Source organism: Dreissena polymorpha, chromosome 11, assembly GCF_020536995.1.
Source record: "Dreissena polymorpha isolate Duluth1 chromosome 11, UMN_Dpol_1.0, whole genome shotgun sequence".
Lineage (NCBI taxonomy): Eukaryota > Metazoa > Mollusca > Bivalvia > Myida > Dreissenidae > Dreissena > Dreissena polymorpha.
In genome coordinates, this window is record NC_068365.1 from 20,029,255 (window position 1) to 20,053,645 (window position 24,391).

General features: G+C 35.2%; 2 protein-coding genes across 2 annotated transcripts in view; one reads left to right on the forward strand and one right to left on the reverse strand.

Moving 5' to 3' along the window:
* Nucleotides 1–24,391, forward strand: part of LOC127850240 (uncharacterized) — a 155,941-nt gene that overhangs the window by 61,158 nt on the left and 70,392 nt on the right. The gene's annotated exons all lie outside the window — the stretch shown is intronic.
* The window catches only part of LOC127849664 (sushi, von Willebrand factor type A, EGF and pentraxin domain-containing protein 1-like), a 46,634-nt gene continuing 26,638 nt past the window's right edge, over nucleotides 4,396–24,391 (reverse strand). Inside the window, exons 22-40 of the mRNA XM_052382412.1 lie at nucleotides 24,123–24,293; nucleotides 23,671–23,736; nucleotides 21,603–21,770; nucleotides 20,817–20,987; nucleotides 20,365–20,430; nucleotides 18,297–18,464; nucleotides 17,512–17,682; nucleotides 17,060–17,125; nucleotides 14,992–15,159; nucleotides 14,206–14,376; nucleotides 13,754–13,819; nucleotides 11,687–11,854; nucleotides 10,901–11,071; nucleotides 10,449–10,514; nucleotides 8,383–8,550; nucleotides 7,597–7,767; nucleotides 7,145–7,210; nucleotides 5,186–5,256; nucleotides 4,396–4,473 (exon numbers count right to left, since the gene is read on the reverse strand). Of these exons, the coding sequence (XP_052238372.1) occupies nucleotides 4,396–4,473; nucleotides 5,186–5,256; nucleotides 7,145–7,210; nucleotides 7,597–7,767; nucleotides 8,383–8,550; nucleotides 10,449–10,514; nucleotides 10,901–11,071; nucleotides 11,687–11,854; nucleotides 13,754–13,819; nucleotides 14,206–14,376; nucleotides 14,992–15,159; nucleotides 17,060–17,125; nucleotides 17,512–17,682; nucleotides 18,297–18,464; nucleotides 20,365–20,430; nucleotides 20,817–20,987; nucleotides 21,603–21,770; nucleotides 23,671–23,736; nucleotides 24,123–24,293 (2,411 nt within the window). The remainder of the gene's footprint in view (nucleotides 4,474–5,185; nucleotides 5,257–7,144; nucleotides 7,211–7,596; nucleotides 7,768–8,382; nucleotides 8,551–10,448; nucleotides 10,515–10,900; nucleotides 11,072–11,686; nucleotides 11,855–13,753; nucleotides 13,820–14,205; nucleotides 14,377–14,991; nucleotides 15,160–17,059; nucleotides 17,126–17,511; nucleotides 17,683–18,296; nucleotides 18,465–20,364; nucleotides 20,431–20,816; nucleotides 20,988–21,602; nucleotides 21,771–23,670; nucleotides 23,737–24,122; nucleotides 24,294–24,391) is intronic.

The window sequence follows — 24,391 nt, forward strand, 5'->3', positions numbered from 1 at the left end:
AGGATTCCGCAGCATGTGTCCAGTCAACAAACGCTACATAACACCTATTGCATACTACATAGCAAGTTACCTTTGTTTTTAAATTTAAATCACAAGAATAAAACCGTAACCATTATTATACAATTAAAAACGGAAAAACAACCAAAGTGACAGATGAGTTACAGAACATCCTGTTAGTTCACATATCAAGATTCCAGTTACCTAACATTATACATGTATATTTATCCGTTCAAATACCTTTAATACATTCTGGTTGCGAACTCCAAACGGGCCCGGCCTTACAAGTAATGTACGCAACCCCTTGAAGAACGTATCCAGACAGACATGACACGAATGCAATTTCGCCATATGTAGTTCCAGTAGGGAGACTAGCACTCCCATTAGAAATTGTAGGTTTCCCACAGTCTAGATGCAAACAAAATAATAAAACGATTTGAAAAAAGCAAATCTGCGATGCACGTAAACACATAGTGCGTCAATGAATCAATCTTGCGGAAAAGATATATATCCAATATATGCTTCAATTATACCAACACATCGCTCTACACATTGCTAGTCATACAAAGCATTATGATAAGCTTTTGATGAAACATGAAGGATTATCATAACAAATATGTGTGAGCTGCCTGTTTTGAAACGTCAGCAAATAAAATTAGATTATTCTTATAAGTACTGGTGTAGGATCTGTACATTCCGTACACAGAACATGTACACAATTATGTAAACTTTATGCAAATGAGAAGTTTGTATTTAAATCAAAATATTTCTTAGTTCACGTTAGTATTCATGATTTTACGATGTATTAGCCAGTGGTACAACTATATCGTAAAGTCGATTTGCACAACCGATTATTAATAAATATCAAAATAAATATCAAAATAAACAATATGCAAGACCAGTTCGTATATATTGTTTTACAAATAAATGAAATAAACACTTAATTATGGATTATATTGCGGTACCTAAATACTGGCTACAAACCTTGTATCACGCAGGTTGGCGTAAAACCGTCCCACCCGCTGTCAGTGCAATTACGCGAAGTGGATCCGATGAGGTCGTAACCGTCATTGCAGGAAATCGTGACTGTGTGGTTGAGAGTGGTTCCGCCCGATGTGAAAGCTATTCCGTTTGCCGGTTTTGGGTTGCCACAGTCTAAAATGCAGCCATGGTTTTTTTGGAATTTAAGTTTGGTTTGGTTTGGGCAAGAAAATACAAATGACGTCAGATAGCATGTGCTTTATAGCGTTAGTATATTATAAGTTGGGTAAACACAACAAGAAGTTAAATTTGTTTTGCAAAATGTTCACACAATTTCGACTGAAGCAGACTATGAAAGCTAAAGTATTTGCTTCTCTTGTGGCTTGGGTGCAAAACCATAGCAAAATTAATCGAAAATCCATTCAACACTATTATAAGAAAAGAATAATACTGGTAAATGCTATGCAAAATTATATGTCTTAAAGAATGAACTAGATCATGCATATGAGCAAATTAATATGTTTATTTTTTGTTCTGAATCAGTCTTTACGATGAGCAATAAAATAAACGTATATTATACAAAAGGAAAAGATAATAATATGATAGTTATATTTATTAACTCACTTTATTTTTCGCATTTATCAACACTCCGTGTTTTACATGGTAAGCACTTTAAAGAGGAAACCACACGCTAAACACATCTTTTTCAGTTTTATTAAATGAACAAAATCGATGTATATGGATCCATGAAGAAAATCTATAAAAACAAGCAAAACATGAGGAAACTGCTCCAACATTTTGTAGACGATTAGTATTTAATTTTTCATAAAGGCTAGGTACCTACAGGTAAGATTTAGGATTTTGTATAATATCGAGAAAAATTCACATTTACTACAAAACCAATCCACTACACAATATGGTTAGCGCGACTTAAATTTGAAAAAAAGGGTAATTTACGTAAGTAAGGGTAAGAGATCCCGCGGGGACAGGACAATTAGCATAATAATAATAATCATCAACTCCCTCAAAATGATTGAACCGGAACGACCTGACAAGTATTCGTATGTAAACCCTTATGGAAGTTTCAACCAATTCGGATAATACATATACGAGATCGCGTGGGGATACAAAACGTGTGACGGACGGAAGGCTGGACAAAAATTCGTGTCAGACCCACGCAAAGTCTACTCCGCCCAAATGTGAATTCAATCGAACGGATAACGCAGCGGGTATGTTACATCCTTTATTGGAACATAAACAGGAAATAATTCCTTAAGTAACTAATGTTGCGTAAAAAACTAAGTTTACTTAAAACTTTATATACAGTTATACTTAATTACACAGAAGCCTATTACATATAACCATTATTAAACTTAATGATGTCAAAAAATGCAAAACAAAAGCATCCACTGCAAGAGCTAAATAAAAAATCACAGTAGCTTAACAAGCGACCTGACCTTTAAAAAAGTAAACTATCCGAGTCAATACCTTTAATACATGATGGTTGCGAACTCCAAACGGGTCCAGCCTCACATGTTATGTACGCATCCCCTTGAAGAACGTAACCAGTCAGACAGGATACGAATGCGACCTTGCCATTTGCAGTTCCGCTAGGGAGACTAGCATTTCCATTAGGAATTGTAGGTTCGCTACAGTCTAGGTGCAAACAAATAATATAAATACATGACATTAGTTGAAAATCGCAATTCATATTATGATTCCAAACAGGGTTTATATCAAATATTCCTTTCACACCGAACCTATACATCCTTAAAAATATAGAGTAAAACTATACGGGCATATGAGCTTATATTTAGGGTGCACACTTTTTATTATAAAGGCCAAATTATCTCATAAAAATATCCCATGAATGCAATAATACTCTGTCCAGAGAAAGGTGGCCCTTTATCGCAAGTTACAGTAGCTTCTAGTGAGAACCGTGCCCCTCCACACAATAAGTGGGCTGTGTACGTATATATAAATCAGAAGATATATGAGCGTAGAAATGTTTTACCCAAAGGACATGACATAAACAATCTGTGCAACAGACCAGCTGCGTTGTAACATACCAAATAAAGATGCATAAAGTGAGTATTAATAGAATCAAAGTGAAGATACTGGCGGCATTTATGACGTAATTTGAAACAATTTATTCATGAAGGACGACACACGAGTAAGGGTGCCGGTAACATCACACACGATCAGTCAGCAAACAACACAGACGGGGAAAATACCTGATGGATCACATGTCGGATTGTCGGCCCACGCAACAATAACAACAAAACATGAAAACAGTTTTGTTTACGTATCTATTATGTTTATTGAATAGCACACTTAAGGCCATGAATATGAGATTAAATAGTCGAATTTATTCATTGTATAAAATATCACATTTATAATAAATTACACACTTCATTACAGTAAAAATAGCAATTGAACTTAAAATCAAATAATCAATGCATTTATAATTAATATACTTTTTTACATTGACAAAACAACAATCCACATACTTGAATAATGTTCACAAATAGTACACAATGATGCGATTAACTCATATTCATAAAGTGCCATTAATTTACTCGATAACAAGACAAAATTATTTAAAAATTCATAATATGGTCATATTTATTTCACAAAACTAAATACCGTTATAAAATGAACTCAACAATAATATAAAGACAGTGCTTTAAGCCGGTAAAAAATCGAATACCCCAATTAAACATTTCATTCCTTATCAATTACTAAAACTCCATTTTAAACAAAATAGTGAATATGGTTCTTACAATAGTATAGCTCCCAAATCAAGTTTAGCAGCATTTAACATATGACATCTGGTACACTTAAAATAATAAAAACGGAAACATACCTGACGGATCACATGTCGGATTGTCGGACCACCTGCCATATTCTCCACACATGATAACTGATGGACCTGTGATGTTATAGCCGGCGACACAGTTCACTCCCACCACAGAACCATACTCAAAAGTCGTTGTATTTGAATTACCGTTTACTGGTGTTGGATCTTTACAGTCTAAAATATTCGTTTAAGTTATTAAATATATAGTTAATTCATACAATCCTATTATCTCTAGCATAACATACACTATCAAATGGAATAATGACTTTATTGTCCAAAACACGACATATTAAGAAAAAACACTGCTAATAAAAACATGTTTAAATATGTAAAACGACATTAATTGTCACATAATATATTATTTTACCATGAAAATCAAATGTAATTTGACTATGTACGAGATGTATGTCTGTCAACGATAAATATGTATTTTCTTCATGAACAATATAAATAATTTCACGTACATGTGATATTACAAAGAGCTTCACTACTCCAGGTGCCATTTTCTCGACATGTTATTAACGTATCTCCCCCGACCTCATATCCCGTATGACAAATCACAATGGCCACAGCTCCATATTTAGTGCCACTCGGCGATTCTGCATAGCCATTGGATACAAGTTTTTCCCCGCAGTCTGAAAAGAAACAACACATCGGCAACATAACATTTGCTCTAATGTGAAAGTAACAATCAATATTTGTGTATGTAAATGGGGTGTCACCAAAAAACAACTATATGCAATTCGGTGGAAATTGATTCCACAAGCATGCAAGCGTTATGTTTTATAACTGTGTTAAACACACACTATTGTTAATATCATATCTCTCATTTATTTCGCACAATAAACATATAAATGATTAAAGCCGGCAACAACTCCAAAATATAATGAATAACCTACCTCTTATGTTGCATTCTGCAGTACCATTCCATCCACTAGGCGTACAGTGTGATGTGACGCTTCCATTTAGACTATATCCTGTATTGCACCTATACATCAACTGAGATCCATATGTTGTCTTATTGTAGACTGCAGCGCCGTTTGCCAAGTAAACGTTCCCACAATCTATTAAATATGTGTATTCTTACATCATAACCGTCCATGTAAGCAATACAATAACGTACAGGCGACAAAGTGAGAACATAATCGGCGATCCATTGACGTAATATTTTCTCGAGAAAAAGAACATGAAAATAATCGGTTCAGAAAATGGGCTAAACTAAAGGTAAAGCATATACAGTCAGAACGTACCTAAAGGGTCACAGACAGGATTGTCGGTCCATGTTCCATCACTGCCACATGTAATCTCAGCCGTGCCAACAATTGTATATCCATCAGAACAACTCACGTTGGCCACTGTCCCAAACTCGAAGGTGGTCACGTTTACATCGCCGTTCAGAGGCGATGGATCACTACAATCTAAAAGGACAATTCTTTTTGCTATTAGACGAAATGTCAGAAAGAGTTCAGCAGCGTTTTATCCGGTATGTAAGCATAACTTACAGATACTATAAAATTAAAAACAAGGGATGTGTTTGTCAGATAAAAATGCCCTCTTCTGCGCCGCTTTGAAGCCATATATTTGACCTTTGACCTTGAATGATGACCTTGACCTTTCACCACTCAAAATGTGCAGCTTCATGAGATACACATACATGCCAAATATCAAGTTGCTATCGGAATCGACATAGAAGTTATCAGCATTTTTCGAAACCTTAACGCGAAACCCAAACGCAAAGTGTGACGGAAGGACAGACGGACAGACGGACAGACAGACGGACAGACGGTCCGATCACTATATGCCCTCCTTCGGGGGCATAACAACAAACACACACGATTTTATATTTAATTAATACAGACATTGAAGTCTGCGGTACATAAATCGAATGTAACCCTCAATTAATGAACAGACTCATAATCATCAACGTTAATATTGAAAATCAAACACAAGATTATAACAAACAAGTTCTTATATATTGCATGCAACATTTACCATAATATACATACTTATTTTAACGCAGGTGGGTGACGCACTCCAGTTTCCGTAACTCTCGCATATGGCAATAGTTGGCCCCACAATTGTATACCCAGCGTTGCAGGACATCAACGCGTATGACCCGAAAGAGTTTCCTTTCGGCGCTTGCGTCGCTGCGTTTGGCACCGACAAGACGCCACAATCTTTAAAATAAGTATAAGGAGTATTTACATTGCCAATCCTGATGTCTACAACAGCGTCGCAATCAATTTCATTGGTGAATGTGGTACTCCAAAAGATATAAAAACAAAATAATAAATGAACCTTTTTTTCAGAAATTAAAAGAATTATTTGGTTGTCCAAACATTATTCTTAATTGTATTAAAAGTGCGCGATTATTGCCATATACATGCATTTGAAAAATATATATGTTTTACATAACGTTTAAATGTATTGTCTTATTATACAAACCTTGTATAGTACATAAAGCACTGCCGTTCCATTTTCCGGTCATTAAGCATTCGATCGCCGACTGTCCGCTATGAACATATCCGACACTGCAGGATAGCAATGCTACTGCACCCAAAGTTGTATCTGTGTATGATGCGATACCGTTTATGGGTGTCGGGTTTCCACAGTCTAGAAATATAAATACGCATGATAAGGTTCGGTGCGTCTTAATAAAAAAACGGGTTATACCACACTTAAGTTTCACGTTATCACGCAACAACAACAACAAAACATAAAAACCGTTTTGTTTACGTATCTATTATGTTTATTGAATAGCACACTTAAGGCCATGACTATGATATTAAATAGTCGTATTTATTCATTGTATAAATATCACATTTATAATAAATTACACACTTCATTACAGTACAAATAGCAATGAAACATAAAATCAAATAATCAATGCATTAAAAATTAATGTACTTTTTTTACATTGACAAAGCAACAATCCACGTACTTGAATAATGTTCACAAGTAGTACACAATGATGCGATTAACTCATATTTATAAAGTGTCATTCATTTACTCAATAACAAGACAAATTTTTTTAAAACTTCATAATATGGTCATATTTATTTCACAAAACTTAATACCGTTATAAAAATGAACTAAACAACAATATAAAGAAAGTGGGCGTGCTTCAACCCGGTAAATAAATCGAATACCCGAATAAAACATTGCATTACTTATCAATAACTAAAACTCCATTTTAAACAAAATAGTGAATATGGTTCTTGCAATAGTATAGCTCCCAAATCAAGTTTAGCAGCATTTAACATATAACATCTGGTACACTTAAAAAAAGTATAAACGGAAACATACCTGACGGATCACATGTTGGATTGTCGGACCACTTGCCATATTCTTCACACGTAATAACTGATGGACCTGTGATGTTATAGCCGGAAACACAGTTCACTTCCACTACAGAACCATACTCGAAAGTCGTTGTATTCGAATTACCGTTTACTGGTTTTGGATCTTTACAGTCTAAAATATTCGAATAAGTTATTAAATATATACTAGTAGTTAATTCATATGATCCTATTATTTCTAGCATTACTTACACATAAAAACTCTATTTTCAAAAACACAACAAATTAAGAAAACAATGCTAATAAAAACATGTTTTCATATGTAAAACGACATTAATTGTCACATAAAATATTATTTTACCATGAAAATTACATGGAATGTGACTATGTACGAGATGTATGTCTGTCTAACGATAAATTTGTATTTTCTTCATGAAGAATATAAATAATTGCACGTACATGTGATATTACAAAGAGCTTCATCACTCCAGGTGCCATTTTCTCGACATGTTATTAACGTTTCTCCCCCGACCTCATATCCCGTATGACAAATCACAATGGCCACAGCTCCATATTTAGTGCCACTCGGCGATTCTGCATAGCCATTGGATACAAGTTTTTCCCCGCAGTCTGAAAAGAAACAACACATCGGCAACATAACATTTGCTCTAATGTGAAAGTAACAAGCAATATTTGTGTACGTAAATGGGATGTCACCAAAAAACAACTATATGCAATTCGGTGGAAATTGATTCCACAAGCATGCAAGCGTTATGTTTTATAACTGTGTTAAACACACACTATTGTTAATATCATATCTCTCATTTATTTCGCACAATTAACATATAAATGATTAAAGCTGGCAACAACTCCAAAATATAATGAATAACCTACCTCTTATGTTGCATTCTGCAGAACCATTCCATCCACTAGGCGTACAGTGTGCTGTGACGCTTCCATTTAGACTATATCCTGTATTGCACCTATACATCAACTGAGATCCATATGTTGTCTTATTGTAGACTGCAACGCCGTTTGCCAAGTAAACGTTCCCACAATCTATTAAATATGTGTATTCTTACATCATAACCATCCATGTAAGCATTACAATAACGTACAGGCGACAAAGTGAGAACATAATCGGCGATCCATTGACGTAACATTTCAGCGAGACAAAGAACATAAAAATAATTGGTTCAGAAAATGGTTTAAACTAAAGGTAAAGCATATGCAGACAGAACGTACCTAAAGGGTCACAGACAGGATTGTCGGTCCATGTTCCATCAGTGCCACATGTAATCTCAGCCGTGCCAACAATTGTATAACCATCAGAACAACTCACGTTGGCCACTGTCCCAAACTCGAAGGTGGTCACGTTTACATCGCCGTTCAGAGGCGATGGATCACTACAATCTAAAAGGACAATTCTTTTTGCTATTAGACGAAATGTCGGAAAGAGTTAGGCAGCGTTTTAGCCGAGATGTAAGCATAACTTACAGATACTATAAAATTAACAACAAGAGATGTTTTTGTCAGAAACACAATGCCCCCTCCTACGCCGCTTTGAAGCCATATATTTGACCTTTGACCTTGAAAGATGACCTTGACCTTTCACCACTCAAAATGTGCAGCTTCATGAGATACACATACATGCCAAATATCAAGTTGCTATCTGAATCGACATAGAAGTGATCAGCATTTTTTTGAAATCTAAACGCAAAACCTAAACGCAAAGTGTGACGGAAGGACAGACGGACGGACGGACGGACAGACGGTCAGACGGACGGACGGTCCGATCAATATATGCCCTCCTTCGGGGGCATAAAAACATACACACACGATTTTATATTTAATTAATACAGACATTGAAGTCTGCGGTACATAAATCGAATGTAACCCTCAATTAATTAACAGACTCATAATCATCAACGTTAATATTGAAAATCAAACACAAGAATATAACAAACAAGTTCGTATATATTGCATGCCACATTGACCATAATATACATACTTATTTTAACGCAGGTGGGTGACGCACTCCAGTTTCCGTAACTCTCGCATATGGCAATAGTTGGCCCCACAATTGCATACCCAGCGTTGCAGGACATCAACGCGTATGACCCGAAAGAGTTTCCTTTCGGCGCATGCGTCGCTGCGTTTGGCACCGACAAGACGCCACAATCTTTAAAATAAGTATAAGGAGTATTTACATTGCCAATCCTGATGTCTACAACAGCGTCGCAATCAATTTCATTGGTGAATGTGGTACTCCAAAAGATATAAAAACAAAATAATAAATGAACCTTTTTTTCAGAAATTAAAAGAATTATTTGGTTGTCCAAACATTATTCTTAATTGTATTAAAAGTGCGCGATTATTGCCATATACATGCATTTGAAAAATATATATGTTTTACATAACGTTTAAATGTATTGTCTTATTATACAAACCTTGTATAGTACATAAAGCACTGCCGTTCCATTCTCCGGTCGTTAAGCATTCGATCGCCGACTGTCCGCTATGAACATATCCGACACTGCAGGATAGCAATGCTACTGCACCCAAAGTTGTATCTGTGTATGATGCGATACCGTTTATGGGTGTCGGGTTTCCACAGTCTAGAAATATAAATACGCATGATAAGGTTCGGTGCGTCTTAATAAAAAAAACGGGTTATACCTCACTTAAGTGTCACGTTATCACGCAACAACAACAACAAAACAAGAAAACCGTTTTGTTTACATATCTATAATGTTTATTGAATAGCACACTTAAGGCCATGACTATGATATTAAATAGTCCTATTTATTCATTGCATAAAATATCACATTTATAATAAATTACACACTTCATTACAGTACAAATAGCAATGAAACATAAAATCAAATAATCAATACATTAAAAATTAATATACTTTTTTACATTGACAAAGCAACAATCCACGTTCTTGAATAATGTTCACAAGTAGTACACAATGATGCGATTAACTCATATTTATAAAGTGTCATTCATTTACTCAATAACAAGACAAAATTATTTAAAACTTCATAATATGGTCATATTTATTTCACAAAACTTAATACCGTTATAAAAATGAACTAAACAACAATATAAAGAAAGTGGGCGTGCTTTAACCCGGTAAATAAATCGAATACCCGAATAAAACATTGCATTCCTTATCAATAACTAAAACTCCATTTTAAACAAAATAGTGAATATGGTTCTTACAATAGTATAGCTCCCAAATCAAGTTTAGCAGCATTTAACATATAACATCTGGTACACTTAAAAAAATATAAACGGAAACATACCTGACGGATCACATGTTGGATTGTCGGACCACTTGCCATATTCTTCACACGTGATAACTGATGGACCTGTGATGTTATAGCCGGAAACACAGTTCACTTCCACTACAGAACCATACTCGAAAGTCGTTGTATTCGAATTACCGTTTACTGGTTTTGGATCTTTACAGTCTAAAATATTCGAATAAGTTATTAAATATATACTAGTAGTTAATTCATATAATCCTATTATTTCTAGCATTACTTACACATAATAACTCTATTTTCAAAAACACAACAAATTAATAAAACACTGCTAATAAAAACATGTTTTCATATGTAAAACGACATTAATTGTCACATAAAATATTATTTTACCATGAAAATTACATGGAATGTGACTATGTACGAGATGTATGTCTGTCTAACGATAAATATGTATTTTCTTCATGAAGAATATAAATAATTGCACGTACATGTGATATTACAAAGAGCTTCATCACTCCAGGTGCCATTTTCTCGACATGTTATTAACGTATCTCCCCCGACCTCATATCCCGTATGACAAATCACAATGGCCACAGCTCCATATTTAGTGCCACTCGGCGATTCTGCATAGCCATTGGATACAAGTTTTTCCCCGCAGTCTGAAAAGAAACAACACATCGGCAACATAACATTTGCTCTAATGTGAAAGTAACAAGCAATATTTGTGTACGTAAATGGGATGTCACCAAAAAACAACTATATGCAATTCGGTGGAAATTGATTCCACAAGCATGCAAGCGTTATGTTTTATAACTGTGTTAAACACACACTATTGTTAATATCATATCTCTCATTTATTTCGCACAATGAACATATAAATGATTAAAGCTGGCAACAACTCCAAAATATAATGAATAACCTACCTCTTATGTTGCATTCTGCAGAACCATTCCATCCACTAGGCGTACAGTGTGCTGTGACGCTTCCATTTAGACTATATCCTGTATTGCACCTATACATCAACTGAGATCCATATGTTGTCTTATTGTAGACTGCAACGCCGTTTGCCAAGTAAACGTTCCCACAATCTATTAAATATGTGTATTCTTACATCATAACCATCCATGTAAGCATTACAATAACGTACAGGCGACAAAGTGAGAACATAATCGGCGATCCATTGACGTAACATTTCAGCGAGACAAAGAACATAAAAATAATTGGTTCAGAAAATGGTTTAAACTAAAGGTAAAGCATATGCAGACAGAACGTACCTAAAGGGTCACAGACAGGATTGTCGGTCCATGTTCCATCACTGCCACATGTAATCTCAGCCGTGCCAACAATTGTATAACCATCAGAACAACTCACGTTGGCCACTGTCCCAAACTCGAAGGTGGTCACGTTTACATCGCCGTTCAGAGGCGATGGATCACTACAATCTAAAAGGACAATTCTTTTTGCTATTAGACGAAATGTCGGAAAGAGTTAGGCAGCGTTTTAACCGAGATGTAAGCATAACTTACAGATACTATAAAATTAACAACAAGAGATGTGTTTGTCAGAAACACAATGCCCCCTCCTACGCCGCTTTGAAGCCATATATTTGACCTTTGACCTTGAAAGATGACCTTGACCTTTCACCACTCAAAATGTGCAGCTTCATGAGATACACATACATGCCAAATATAAAGTTGCTATCTGAATCGACATAGAAGTTATCAGCATTTTTTGAAATCTAAACGCAAATCCTAAACGCAAAGTGTGACGGAAGGACAGACGGACAGACGGACGGACAGACGGTCAGACGGACGGACGGTCCGATCACTATATGCCCTCCTTCGGGGGCATAAAAACATACACACACGATTTTATATTTAATTAATACAGACATTGAAGTCTGCGGTACATAAATCGAATGTAACCCTCAATTAATTAACAGACTCATAATCATCAACGTTAATATTGAAAATCAAACACAAGAATATAACAAACAAGTTCGTATATATTGCATGCCACAATGACCATAATATACATACTTATTTTAACGCAGGTGGGTGACGCACTCCAGTTTCCGTAACTCTCGCATATGGCAATAGTTGGCCCCACAATTGTATACCCAGCGTTGCAGGACATCAACGCGTATGACCCGAAAGAGTTTCCTTTCGGCGCATGCGTCGCTGCGTTTGGCACCGACAAGACGCCACAATCTTTAAAATAAGTATAAGGAGTATTTACATTGTCAATCCTGATTTCTACAACAGCGTCGCAATCAATTTCATTGGTGAATGTGGTACTCCAAAAGATATAAAAACAAAATTATAAATGAACTTTTTTTTCAGAAATTAAAAGAATTATTCTTTGGTTGCCCAAACATTATTCTTAATTGTATTAGAAGTGCGTGATTATTGCCATATACATGCATTTGAAAAATATAAATGTTTTACATAACGTTTAAATGTATTGTCTTATTATACAAACCTTGTATAGTACATAAAGCACTGCCGTTCCATTCTCCGGTATTTAAGCATTCGATCGCCGACTGTCCGCTATGAACATATCCGACACTGCAGGATAGCAATGCTACTGCACCCAAAGTTGTATCTGTGTATGATGCGATACCGTTTATGGGTGTCGGGTTTCCACAGTCTAGAAATATAAATACGCATGATAAGGTTCGGTGCGTCTTAATAAAAAAACGGGTTATACCTCACTTAAGTGTCACGTTATCACGCAACAACAACAACAAAACAAGAAAACCGTTTTGTTTACATATCTATAATGTTTATTGAATAGCACACTTAAGGCCATGACTATGATATTAAATAGTCCTATTTATTCATTGCATAAAATATCACATTTATAATAAATTACACACTTCATTACAGTACAAATAGCAATGAAACATAAAATCAAATAATCAATACATTAACAATTAATATACTTTTTTACATTGACAAAGCAACAATCCACGTTCTTGAATAATGTTCACAAGTAGTACACAATGATGCGATTAACTCATATTTATAAAATGTCATTCATTTACTCAATAACAAGACAAAATTATTTAAAACTTCATAATATGGTTATATTTATTTCACAAAACTTAATACCGTTATAAAAATGAACTAAACAACAATATAAAGAAAGTGGGCGTGCTTTAACCCGGTAAATAAATCGAATACCCGAATAAAACATTGCATTCCTTATCAATAACTAAAACTCCATTTTAAACAAAATAGTGAATATGGTTCTTACAATAGTATAGCTCCCAAATCAAGTTTAGCAGCATTTAACATATAACATCTGGTACACTTAAAAAAATATAAACGGAAACATACCTGACGGATCACATGTTGGATTGTCGGACCACTTGCCATATTCTTCACACGTGATAACTGATGGACCTGTGATGTTATAGCCGGAAACACAGTTCACTTCCACTACAGAACCATACTCGAAAGTCGTTGTATTCGAATTACCGTTTACTGGTTTTGGATCTTTACAGTCTAAAATATTCGAATAAGTTATTAAATATATACTAGTAGTTAATTCATATAATCCTATTATTTCTAGCATTCCTTACACATAATAACTCTATTTTCAAAAACACAACAAATTAATAAAACACTGCTAATAAAAACATGTTTTCATATGTAAAACGACATTAATTGTCACATAAAATATTATTTTACCATGAAAATTACATGGAATGTGACTATGTACGAGATGTATGTCTGTCTAACGATAAATATGTATTTTCTTCATGAAGAATATAAATAATTGCACGTACATGTGATATTACAAAGAGCTTCATCACTCCAGGTGCCATTTTCTCGACATGTTATTAACGTATCTCCCCCGACCTCATATCCCGTATGACAAATCACAATGGCCACAGCTCCATATTTAGTGCCACTCGGCGATTCTGCATAGCCATTGGATACAAGTTTTTCCCCGCAGTCTGAAAAGAAACAACACATCGGCAACATAACATTTGCTCTAATGTGAAAGTAACAAGCAATATTTGTGTACGTAAATGGGATGTCACCAAAAAACAACTATATGCAATTCGGTGGAAATTGATTCCACAAGCATGCAAGCGTTATGTTTTATAACTGTGTTAAACACACACTATTGTTAATATCATATCTCTCATTTATTTCGCACAATGAACATATAAATGATTAAAGCTGGCAACAACTCCAAAATATAATGAATAACCTACCTCTTATGTTGCATTCTGCAGAACCATTCCATCCACTAGGCGTACAGTGTGCTGTGACGCTTCCATTTAGACTATATCCTGTATTGCACCTATACATCAACTGAGATCCATATGTTGTCTTATTGTAGACTGCAACGCCGTTTGCCAAGTAAACGTTCCCACAATCTATTAAATATGTGTATTCTTACATCATAACCATCCATGTAAGCATTACAATAACGTACAGGCGACAAAGTGAGAACATAATCGGCGATCCATTGACGTAACATTTCAGCGAGACAAAGAACATAAAAATAATTGGTTCAGAAAATGGTTTAAACTAAAGGTAAAGCATATGCAGACAGAACGTACCTAAAGGGTCACAGACAGGATTGTCGGTCCATGTTCCATCACTGCCACATGTAATCTCAGCCGTGCCAACAATTGTATAACCATCAGAACAACTCACGTTGGCCACTGTCCCAAACTCGAAGGTGGTCACGTTTACATCGCCGTTCAGAGGCGATGGATCACTACAATCTAAAAGGACAATTCTTTTTGCTATTAGACGAAATGTCGGAAAGAGTTAGGCAGCGTTTTAACCGAGATGTAAGCATAACTTACAGATACTATAAAATTAACAACAAGAGATGTGTTTGTCAGAAACACAATGCCCCCTCCTACGCCGCTTTGAAGCCATATATTTGACCTTTGACCTTGAAAGATGACCTTGACCTTTCACCACTCAAAATGTGCAGCTTCATGAGATACACATACATGCCAAATATCAAGTTGCTATCTGAATCGACATAGAAGTTATCAGCATTTTTTTGAAATCTAAACGCAAATCCTAAACGCAAAGTGTGACGGAAGGACAGACGGACAGACGGACGGACAGACGGTCAGACGGACGGACGGTCCGATCACTATATGCCCTCCTTCGGGGGCATAAAAACATACACACACGATTTTATATTTAATTAATACAGACATTGAAGTCTGCGGTACATAAATCGAATGTAACCCTCAATTAATTAACAGACTCATAATCATCAACGTTAATATTGAAAATCAAACACAAGAATATAACAAACAAGTTCGTATATATTGCATGCCACATTGACCATAATATACATACTTATTTTAACGCAGGTGGGTGACGCACTCCAGTTTCCGTAACTCTCGCATATGGCAATAGTTGGCCCCACAATTGTATACCCAGCGTTGCAGGACATCAACGCGTATGACCCGAAAGAGTTTCCTTTCGGCGCATGCGTCGCTGCGTTTGGCACCGACAAGACGCCACAATCTTTAAAATAAGTATAAGGAGTATTTACATTGTCAATCCTTATTTCTACAACAGCGTCGCAATCAATTTCATTGGTGAATGTGGTACTCCAAAAGATATAAAAACAAAATAATAAATGAACTTTTTTTTCAGAAATTAAAAGAATTATTCTTTGGTTGTCCAAACATTATTCTTAATTGTATTAGAAGTGCGTGATTATTGCCATATACATGCATTTGAAAAATATAAATGTTTTACATAACGTTTAAATGTATTGTCTTATTATACAAACCTTGTATAGTACATAAAGCACTGCCGTTCCATTCTCCGGTATTTAAGCATTCGATCGCCGACTGTCCGCTATGAACATATCCGACACTGCAGGATAGCAATGCTACTGCACCCAAAGTTGTATCTGTGTATGATGCGATACCGTTTATGGGTGTCGGGTTTCCACAGTCTAGAAATATAAATACGCATGATAAGGTTCGGTGCGTCTTAATAAAAAAACGGGTTATACCTCACTTAAGTGTCACGTTATCACGCAACAACAACAACAAAACAAGAAAACCGTTTTGTTTACATATCTATAATGTTTATTGAATAGCACACTTAAGGCCATGACTATGATATTAAATAGTCCTATTTATTCATTGCATAAAATATCACATTTATAATAAATTACACACTTCATTACAGTACAAATAGCAATGAAACATAAAATCAAATAATCAATACATTAACAATTAATATACTTTTTTACATTGACAAAGCAACAATCAACGTTCTTGAATAATGTTCACAAGTAGTACACAATGATGCGATTAACTCATATTTATAAAATGTCATTCATTTACTCAATAACAAGACAAAATTATTTAAAACTTCATAATATGGTTATATTTATTTCACAAAACTTAATACCGTTATAAAAATGAACTAAACAACAATATAAAGAAAGTGGGAGTGCTTTAACCCGGTAAATAAATCGAATACCCGAATAAAACATTGCATTCCTTATCAATAACTAAAACTCCATTTTAAACAAAATAGTGAATATGGTTCTTACAATAGTATAGCTCCCAAATCAAGTTTAGCAGCATTTAACATATAACATCTGGTACACTTAAAAAAATATAAACGGAAACATACCTGACGGATCACATGTTGGATTGTCGGACCACTTGCCATATTCTTCACACGTGATAACTGATGGACCTGTGATGTTATAGCCGGAAACACAGTTCACTTCCACTACAGAACCATACTCGAAAGTCGTTGTATTCGAATTACCGTTTACTGGTTTTGGATCTTTACAGTCTAAAATATTCGAATAAGTTATTAAATATATACTAGTAGTTAATTCATATAATCCTATTATTTCTAGCATTCCTTACACATAATAACTCTATTTTCAAAAACACAACAAATTAATAAAACACTGCTAATAAAAACATGTTTTCATATGTAAAACGACATTAATTGTCACATAAAATATTATTTTACCATGAAAATTACATGGAATGTGACTATGTACGAGATGTATGTCTGTCTAACGATAAATATGTATTTTCTTCATGAAGAATATAAATAATTGCACGTACATGTGATATTACAAAGAGCTTCATCACTCCAGGTGCCATTTTCTCGACATGTTATTAACGTATCTCCCCCGACCTCATATCCCGTATGACAAATCACAATGGCCACAGCTCCATATTTAGTGCCACTCGGCGATTCTGCATAGCCATTGGATACAAGTTTTTCCCCGCAGTCTGAAAAGAAACAACACATCGGCAACATAACATTTGCTCTAATGTGAAAGTAACAAGCAATATTTGTGTACGTAAATGGGATGTCACCAAAAAACAACTATATGCAATTCGGTGGAAATTGATTCCACAAGCATGCAAGCGTTATGTTTTATAACTGTGTTAAACACACACTATTGTTAATATCATATCTCTCATTTATTTCGCACAATGAACATATAAATGATTAAAGCTGGCAACAACTCCAAAATATAATGAATAACCTACCTCTTATGTTGCATTCTGCAGAACCATTCCATCCACTAGGCGTACAGTGTGCTGTGACGCTTCCATTTAGACTATATCCTGTATTGCACCTATACATCAACTGAGATCCATATGTTGTCTTATTGTAGACTGCAACGCCGTTTGCCAAGTAAACGTTCCCACAATCTATTAAATATGTGTATTCTTACATCATAACCATCCATGTAAGCATTACAATAACGTACAGGCGACAAAGTGAGAACATAATCGGCGATCCATTGACGTAACATTTCAGCGAGACAAAGAACATAAAAATAATTGGTTCAGAAAATGTTTAAACTAAAGGTAAAGCATATGCAGACAGAACGTACCTAAAGGGTCACAGACAGGATTGTCGGTCCATGTTCCATCACTGCCACATGTAATCTCAGCCGTGCCAACAATTGTATAACCATCAGAACAACTCACGTTGGCCACTGTCCCAAACTCGAAGGTGGTCACGTTTACATCGCCGTTCAGAGGCGATGGATCACTACAATCTAAAAGGACAATTCTTTTTGCTATTAGACGAAATGTCGGAAAGAGTTAGGCAGCGTTTTAACCGAGATGTAAGCATAACTTACAGATACTATAAAATTAACAACAAGAGATGTGTTTGTCAGAAACACAATGCCCCCTCCTACGCCGCTTTGAAGCCATATATTTGACCTTTGACCTTGAAAGATGACCTTGACCTTTCACCACTCAAAATGTGCAGCTTCATGAGATACACATACATGCCAAATATCAAGTTGCTATCTGAATCGACATAGAAGTTATCAGCATTTTTTGAAATCTAAACGCAAATCCTAAACGCAAAGTGTGACGGAAGGACAGACGGACAGACGGACGGACAGACTGGTCAGACGGACGGACGGTCCGATCACTATATGCCCTCCTTCGGGGGCATAAAAACATACACACACGATTTTATATTTAATTAATACAGACATTGAAGTCTGCGGTACATAAATCGAATGTAACCCTCAATTAATTAACAGACTCATAATCATCAACGTTAATATTGAAAATCAAACACAAGAATATAACAAACAAGTTCGTATATATTGCATGCCACATGACCATAATATACATACTTATTTTAACGCAGGTGGGTGACGCACTCCAGTTTCCGTAACTCTCGCATATGGCAATAGTTGGCCCCACAATTGCTATACCCAGCGTTGCAGGACATCAACGCGTATGACCCGAAAGAGTTTCCTTTCGGCGCATGCGTCGCTGCGTTTGGCACCGACAAGACGCCACAATCTTTAAAATAAGTATAAGGAGTATTTACATTGTCAATCCTGATTTCTACAACAGCGTCGCAATCAATTTCATTGGTGAATGTGGTACTCCAAAAGATATAAAAACAAAATAATAAATGAACTTTTTTTTCAGAAATTAAAAGAATTATTCTTTGGTTGTCCAAACATTATTCTTAATTGTATTAGAAGTGCGTGATTATTGCCATATACATGCATTTGAAAAATATAAATGTTTTACATAACGTTTAAATGTATTGTCTTATTATACAAACCTTGTATAGTACATAAAGCACTGCCGTTCCATTCTCCGGTATTTAAGCATTCGATCGCCGACTGTCCGCTATGAACATATCCGACACTGCAGGATAGCAATGCTACTGCACCCAAAGTTGTATCTGTGTATGATGCGATACCGTTTATGGGTGTCGGGTTTCCACAGTCTAGAAATATAAATACGCATGATAAGGTTCGGTGCGTCTTAATAAAAAAACGGGTTATACCTCACTTAAGTGTCACGTTATCACGCAACAACAACAACAAAACAAGAAAACCGTTTTGTTTACATATCTATAATGTTTATTGAATAGCACACTTAAGGCCATGACTATGATATTAAATAGTCCTATTTATTCATTGCATAAAATATCACATTTATAATAAATTACACACTTCATTACAGTACAAATAGCAATGAAACATAAAATCAAATAATCAATACATTAACAATTAATATACTTTTTTACATTGACAAAGCAACAATCAACGTTCTTGAATAATGTTCACAAGTAGTACACAATGATGCGATTAACTCATATTTATAAAATGTCATTCATTTACTCAATAACAAGACAAAATTATTTAAAACTTCATAATATGGTTATATTTATTTCACAAAACTTAATACCGTTATAAAAATGAACTAAACAACAATATAAAGAAAGTGGGAGTGCTTTAACCCGGTAAATAAATCGAATACCCGAATAAAACATTGCATTCCTTATCAATAACTAAAACTCCATTTTAAACAAAATAGTGAATATGGTTCTTACAATAGTATAGCTCCCAAATCAAGTTTAGCAGCATTTAACATATAACATCTGGTACACTTAAAAAAATATAAACGGAAACATACCTGACGGATCACATGTTGGATTGTCGGACCACTTGCCATATTCTTCACACGTGATAACTGATGGACCTGTGATGTTATAGCCGGAAACACAGTTCACTTCCACTACAGAACCATACTCGAAAGTCGTTGTATTCGAATTACCGTTTACTGGTTTTGGATCTTTACAGTCTAAAATATTCGAATAAGTTATTAAATATATACTAGTAGTTAATTCATATAATCCTATTATTTCTAGCATTCCTTACACATAATAACTCTATTTTCAAAAACACAACAAATTAATAAAACACTGCTAATAAAAACATGTTTTCATATGTAAAACGACATTAATTGTCACATAAAATATTATTTTACCATGAAAATTACATGGAATGTGACTATGTACGAGATGTATGTCTGTCTAACGATAAATATGTATTTTCTTCATGAAGAATATAAATAATTGCACGTACATGTGATATTACAAAGAGCTTCATCACTCCAGGTGCCATTTTCTCGACATGTTATTAACGTATCTCCCCCGACCTCATATCCCGTATGACAAATCACAATGGCCACAGCTCCATATTTAGTGCCACTCGGCGATTCTGCATAGCCATTGGATACAAGTTTTTCCCCGCAGTCTGAAAAGAAACAACACATCGGCAACATAACATTTGCTCTAATGTGAAAGTAACAAGCAATATTTGTGTACGTAAATGGGATGTCACCAAAAAACAACTATATGCAATTCGGTGGAAATTGATTCCACAAGCATGCAAGCGTTATGTTTTATAACTGTGTTAAACACACACTATTGTTAATATCATATCTCTCATTTATTTCGCACAATGAACATATAAATGATTAAAGCTGGCAACAACTCCAAAATATAATGAATAACCTACCTCTTATGTTGCATTCTGCAGAACCATTCCATCCACTAGGCGTACAGTGTGCTGTGACGCTTCCATTTAGACTATATCCTGTATTGCACCTATACATCAACTGAGATCCATATGTTGTCTTATTGTAGACTGCAACGCCGTTTGCCAAGTAAACGTTCCCACAATCTATTAAATATGTGTATTCTTACATCATAACCATCCATGTAAGCATTACAATAACGTACAGGCGACAAAGTGAGAACATAATCGGCGATCCATTGACGTAACATTTCAGCGAGACAAAGAACATAAAAATAATTGGTTCAGAAAATGGTTTAAACTAAAGGTAAAGCATATGCAGACAGAACGTACCTAAAGGGTCACAGACAGGATTGTCGGTCCATGTTCCATCACTGCCACATGTAATCTCAGCCGTGCCAACAATTGTATAACCATCAGAACAACTCACGTTGGCCACTGTCCCAAACTCGAAGGTGGTCACGTTTACATCGCCGTTCAGAGGCGATGGATCACTACAATCTAAAAGGACAATTCTTTTTGCTATTAGACGAAATGTCGGAAAGAGTTAGGCAGCGTTTTAACCGAGATGTAAGCATAACTTACAGATACTATAAAATTAACAACAAGAGATGTGTTTGTCAGAAACACAATGCCCCCTCCTACGCCGCTTTGAAGCCATATATTTGACCTTTGACCTTGAAAGATGACCTTGACCTTTCACCACTCAAAATGTGCAGCTTCATGAGATACACATACATGCCAAATATCAAGTTGCTATCTGAATCGACATAGAAGTTATCAGCATTTTTTTGAAATCTAAACGCAAAACCTAAACGCAAAGTGTGACGGAAGGACAGACGGACAGACGGACGGACAGATGGTCAGACGGACGGACGGTCCGATCACTATATGCCCTCCTTCGGGGGCATAAAAACATACACACACGATTTTATATTTAATTAATACAGACATTGAAGTCTGCGGTACATAAATCGAATGTAACCCTCAATTAATTAACAGACTCATAATCATCAACGTTAATATTGAAAATCAAACACAAGAATATAACAAACAAGTTCGTATATATTGCATGCCACATTGACCATAATATACATACTTATTTTAACGCAGGTGGGTGACGCACTCCAGTTTCCGTAACTCTCGCATATGGCAATAGTTGGCCCCACAATTGTATACCCAGCGTTGCAGGACATCAACGCGTATGACCCGAAAGAGTTTCCTTTCGGCGCATGCGTCGCTGCGTTTGGCACCGACAAGACGCCACAATCTTTAAAATAAGTATAAGGAGTATTTACATTGTCAATCCTGATTTCTACAACAGCGTCGCAATCAATTTCATTGGTGAATGTGGTACTCCAAAAGATATAAAAACAAAATAATAAATGAACTTTTTTTTCAGAAATTAAAAGAATTATTCTTTGGTTGTCCAAACATTATTCTTAATTGTATTAGAAGTGCGTGATTATTGCCATATACATGCATTTGAAAAATATAAATGTTTTACATAACGTTTAAATGTATTGTCTTATTATACAAACCTTGTATAGTACATAAAGCACTGCCGTTCCATTCTCCGGTCGTTAAGCATTCGATCGCCGACTGTCCGCTATGAACATATCCGACACTGCAGGATAGCAATGCTACTGCACCCAAAGTTGTATCTGTGTATGATGCGATACCGTTTATGGGTGTCGGGTTTCCACAGTCTAGAAATATAAATACGCATGATAAGGTTCGGTGCGTCTTAATAAAAAAACGGGTTATACCTCACTTAAGTGTCACGTTATCACGCAACAACAACAACAAAACAAGAAAACCGTTTTGTTTACATATCTATAATGTTTATTGAATAGCACACTTAAGGCCATGACTATGATATTAAATAGTCCTATTTATTCATTGCATAAAATATCACATTTATAATAAATTACACACTTCATTACAGTACAAATAGCAATGAAACATAAAATCAAATAATCAATACATTAACAATTAATATACTTTTTTACATTGACAAAGCAACAATCCACGTTCTTGAATAATGTTCACAAGTAGTACACAATGATGCGATTAACTCATATTTATAAAGTGTCATTCATTTACTCAATAACAAGACAAAATTATTTAAAACTTCATAATATGGTCATATTTATTTCACAAAACTTAATACCGTTATAAAAATGAACTAAACAACAATATAAAGAAAGTGGGCGTGCTTTAACCCGGTAAATAAATCGAATACCCGAATAAAACATTGCATTCCTTATCAATAACTAAAACTCCATTTTAAACAAAATAGTGAATATGGTTCTTACAATAGTATAGCTCCCAAATCAAGTTTAGCAGCATTTAACATATAACATCTGGTACACTTAAAAAAATATAAACGGAAACATACCTGACGGATCACATGTTGGATTGTCGGACCACTTGCCATATTCTTCACACGTGATAACTGATGGACCTGTGATGTTATAGCCGGAAACACAGTTCACTTCCACTACAGAACCATACTCGAAAGTCGTTGTATTCGAATTACCGTTTACTGGTTTTGGATCTTTACAGTCTAAAATATTCGAATAAGTTATTAAATATATACTAGTAGTTAATTCATATAATCCTATTATTTCTAGCATTACTTACACATAATAACTCTATTTTCAAAAACACAACAAATTAATAAAACACTGCTAATAAAAACATGTTTTCATATGTAAAACGACATTAATTGTCACATAAAATATTATTTTACCATGAAAATTACATGGAATGTGACTATGTACGAGATGTATGTCTGTCTAACGATAAATATGTATTTTCTTCATGAAGAATATAAATAATTGCACGTACATGTGATATTACAAAGAGCTTCATCACTCCAGGTGCCATTTTCTCGACATGTTATTAACGTATCTCCCCCGACCTCATATCCCGTATGACAAATCACAATGGCCACAGCTCCATATTTAGTGCCACTCGGCGATTCTGCATAGCCATTGGATACAAGTTTTTCCCCGCAGTCTGAAAAGAAACAACACATCGGCAACATAACATTTGCTCTAATGTGAAAGTAACAAGCAATATTTGTGTACGTAAATGGGATGTCACCAAAAAACAAC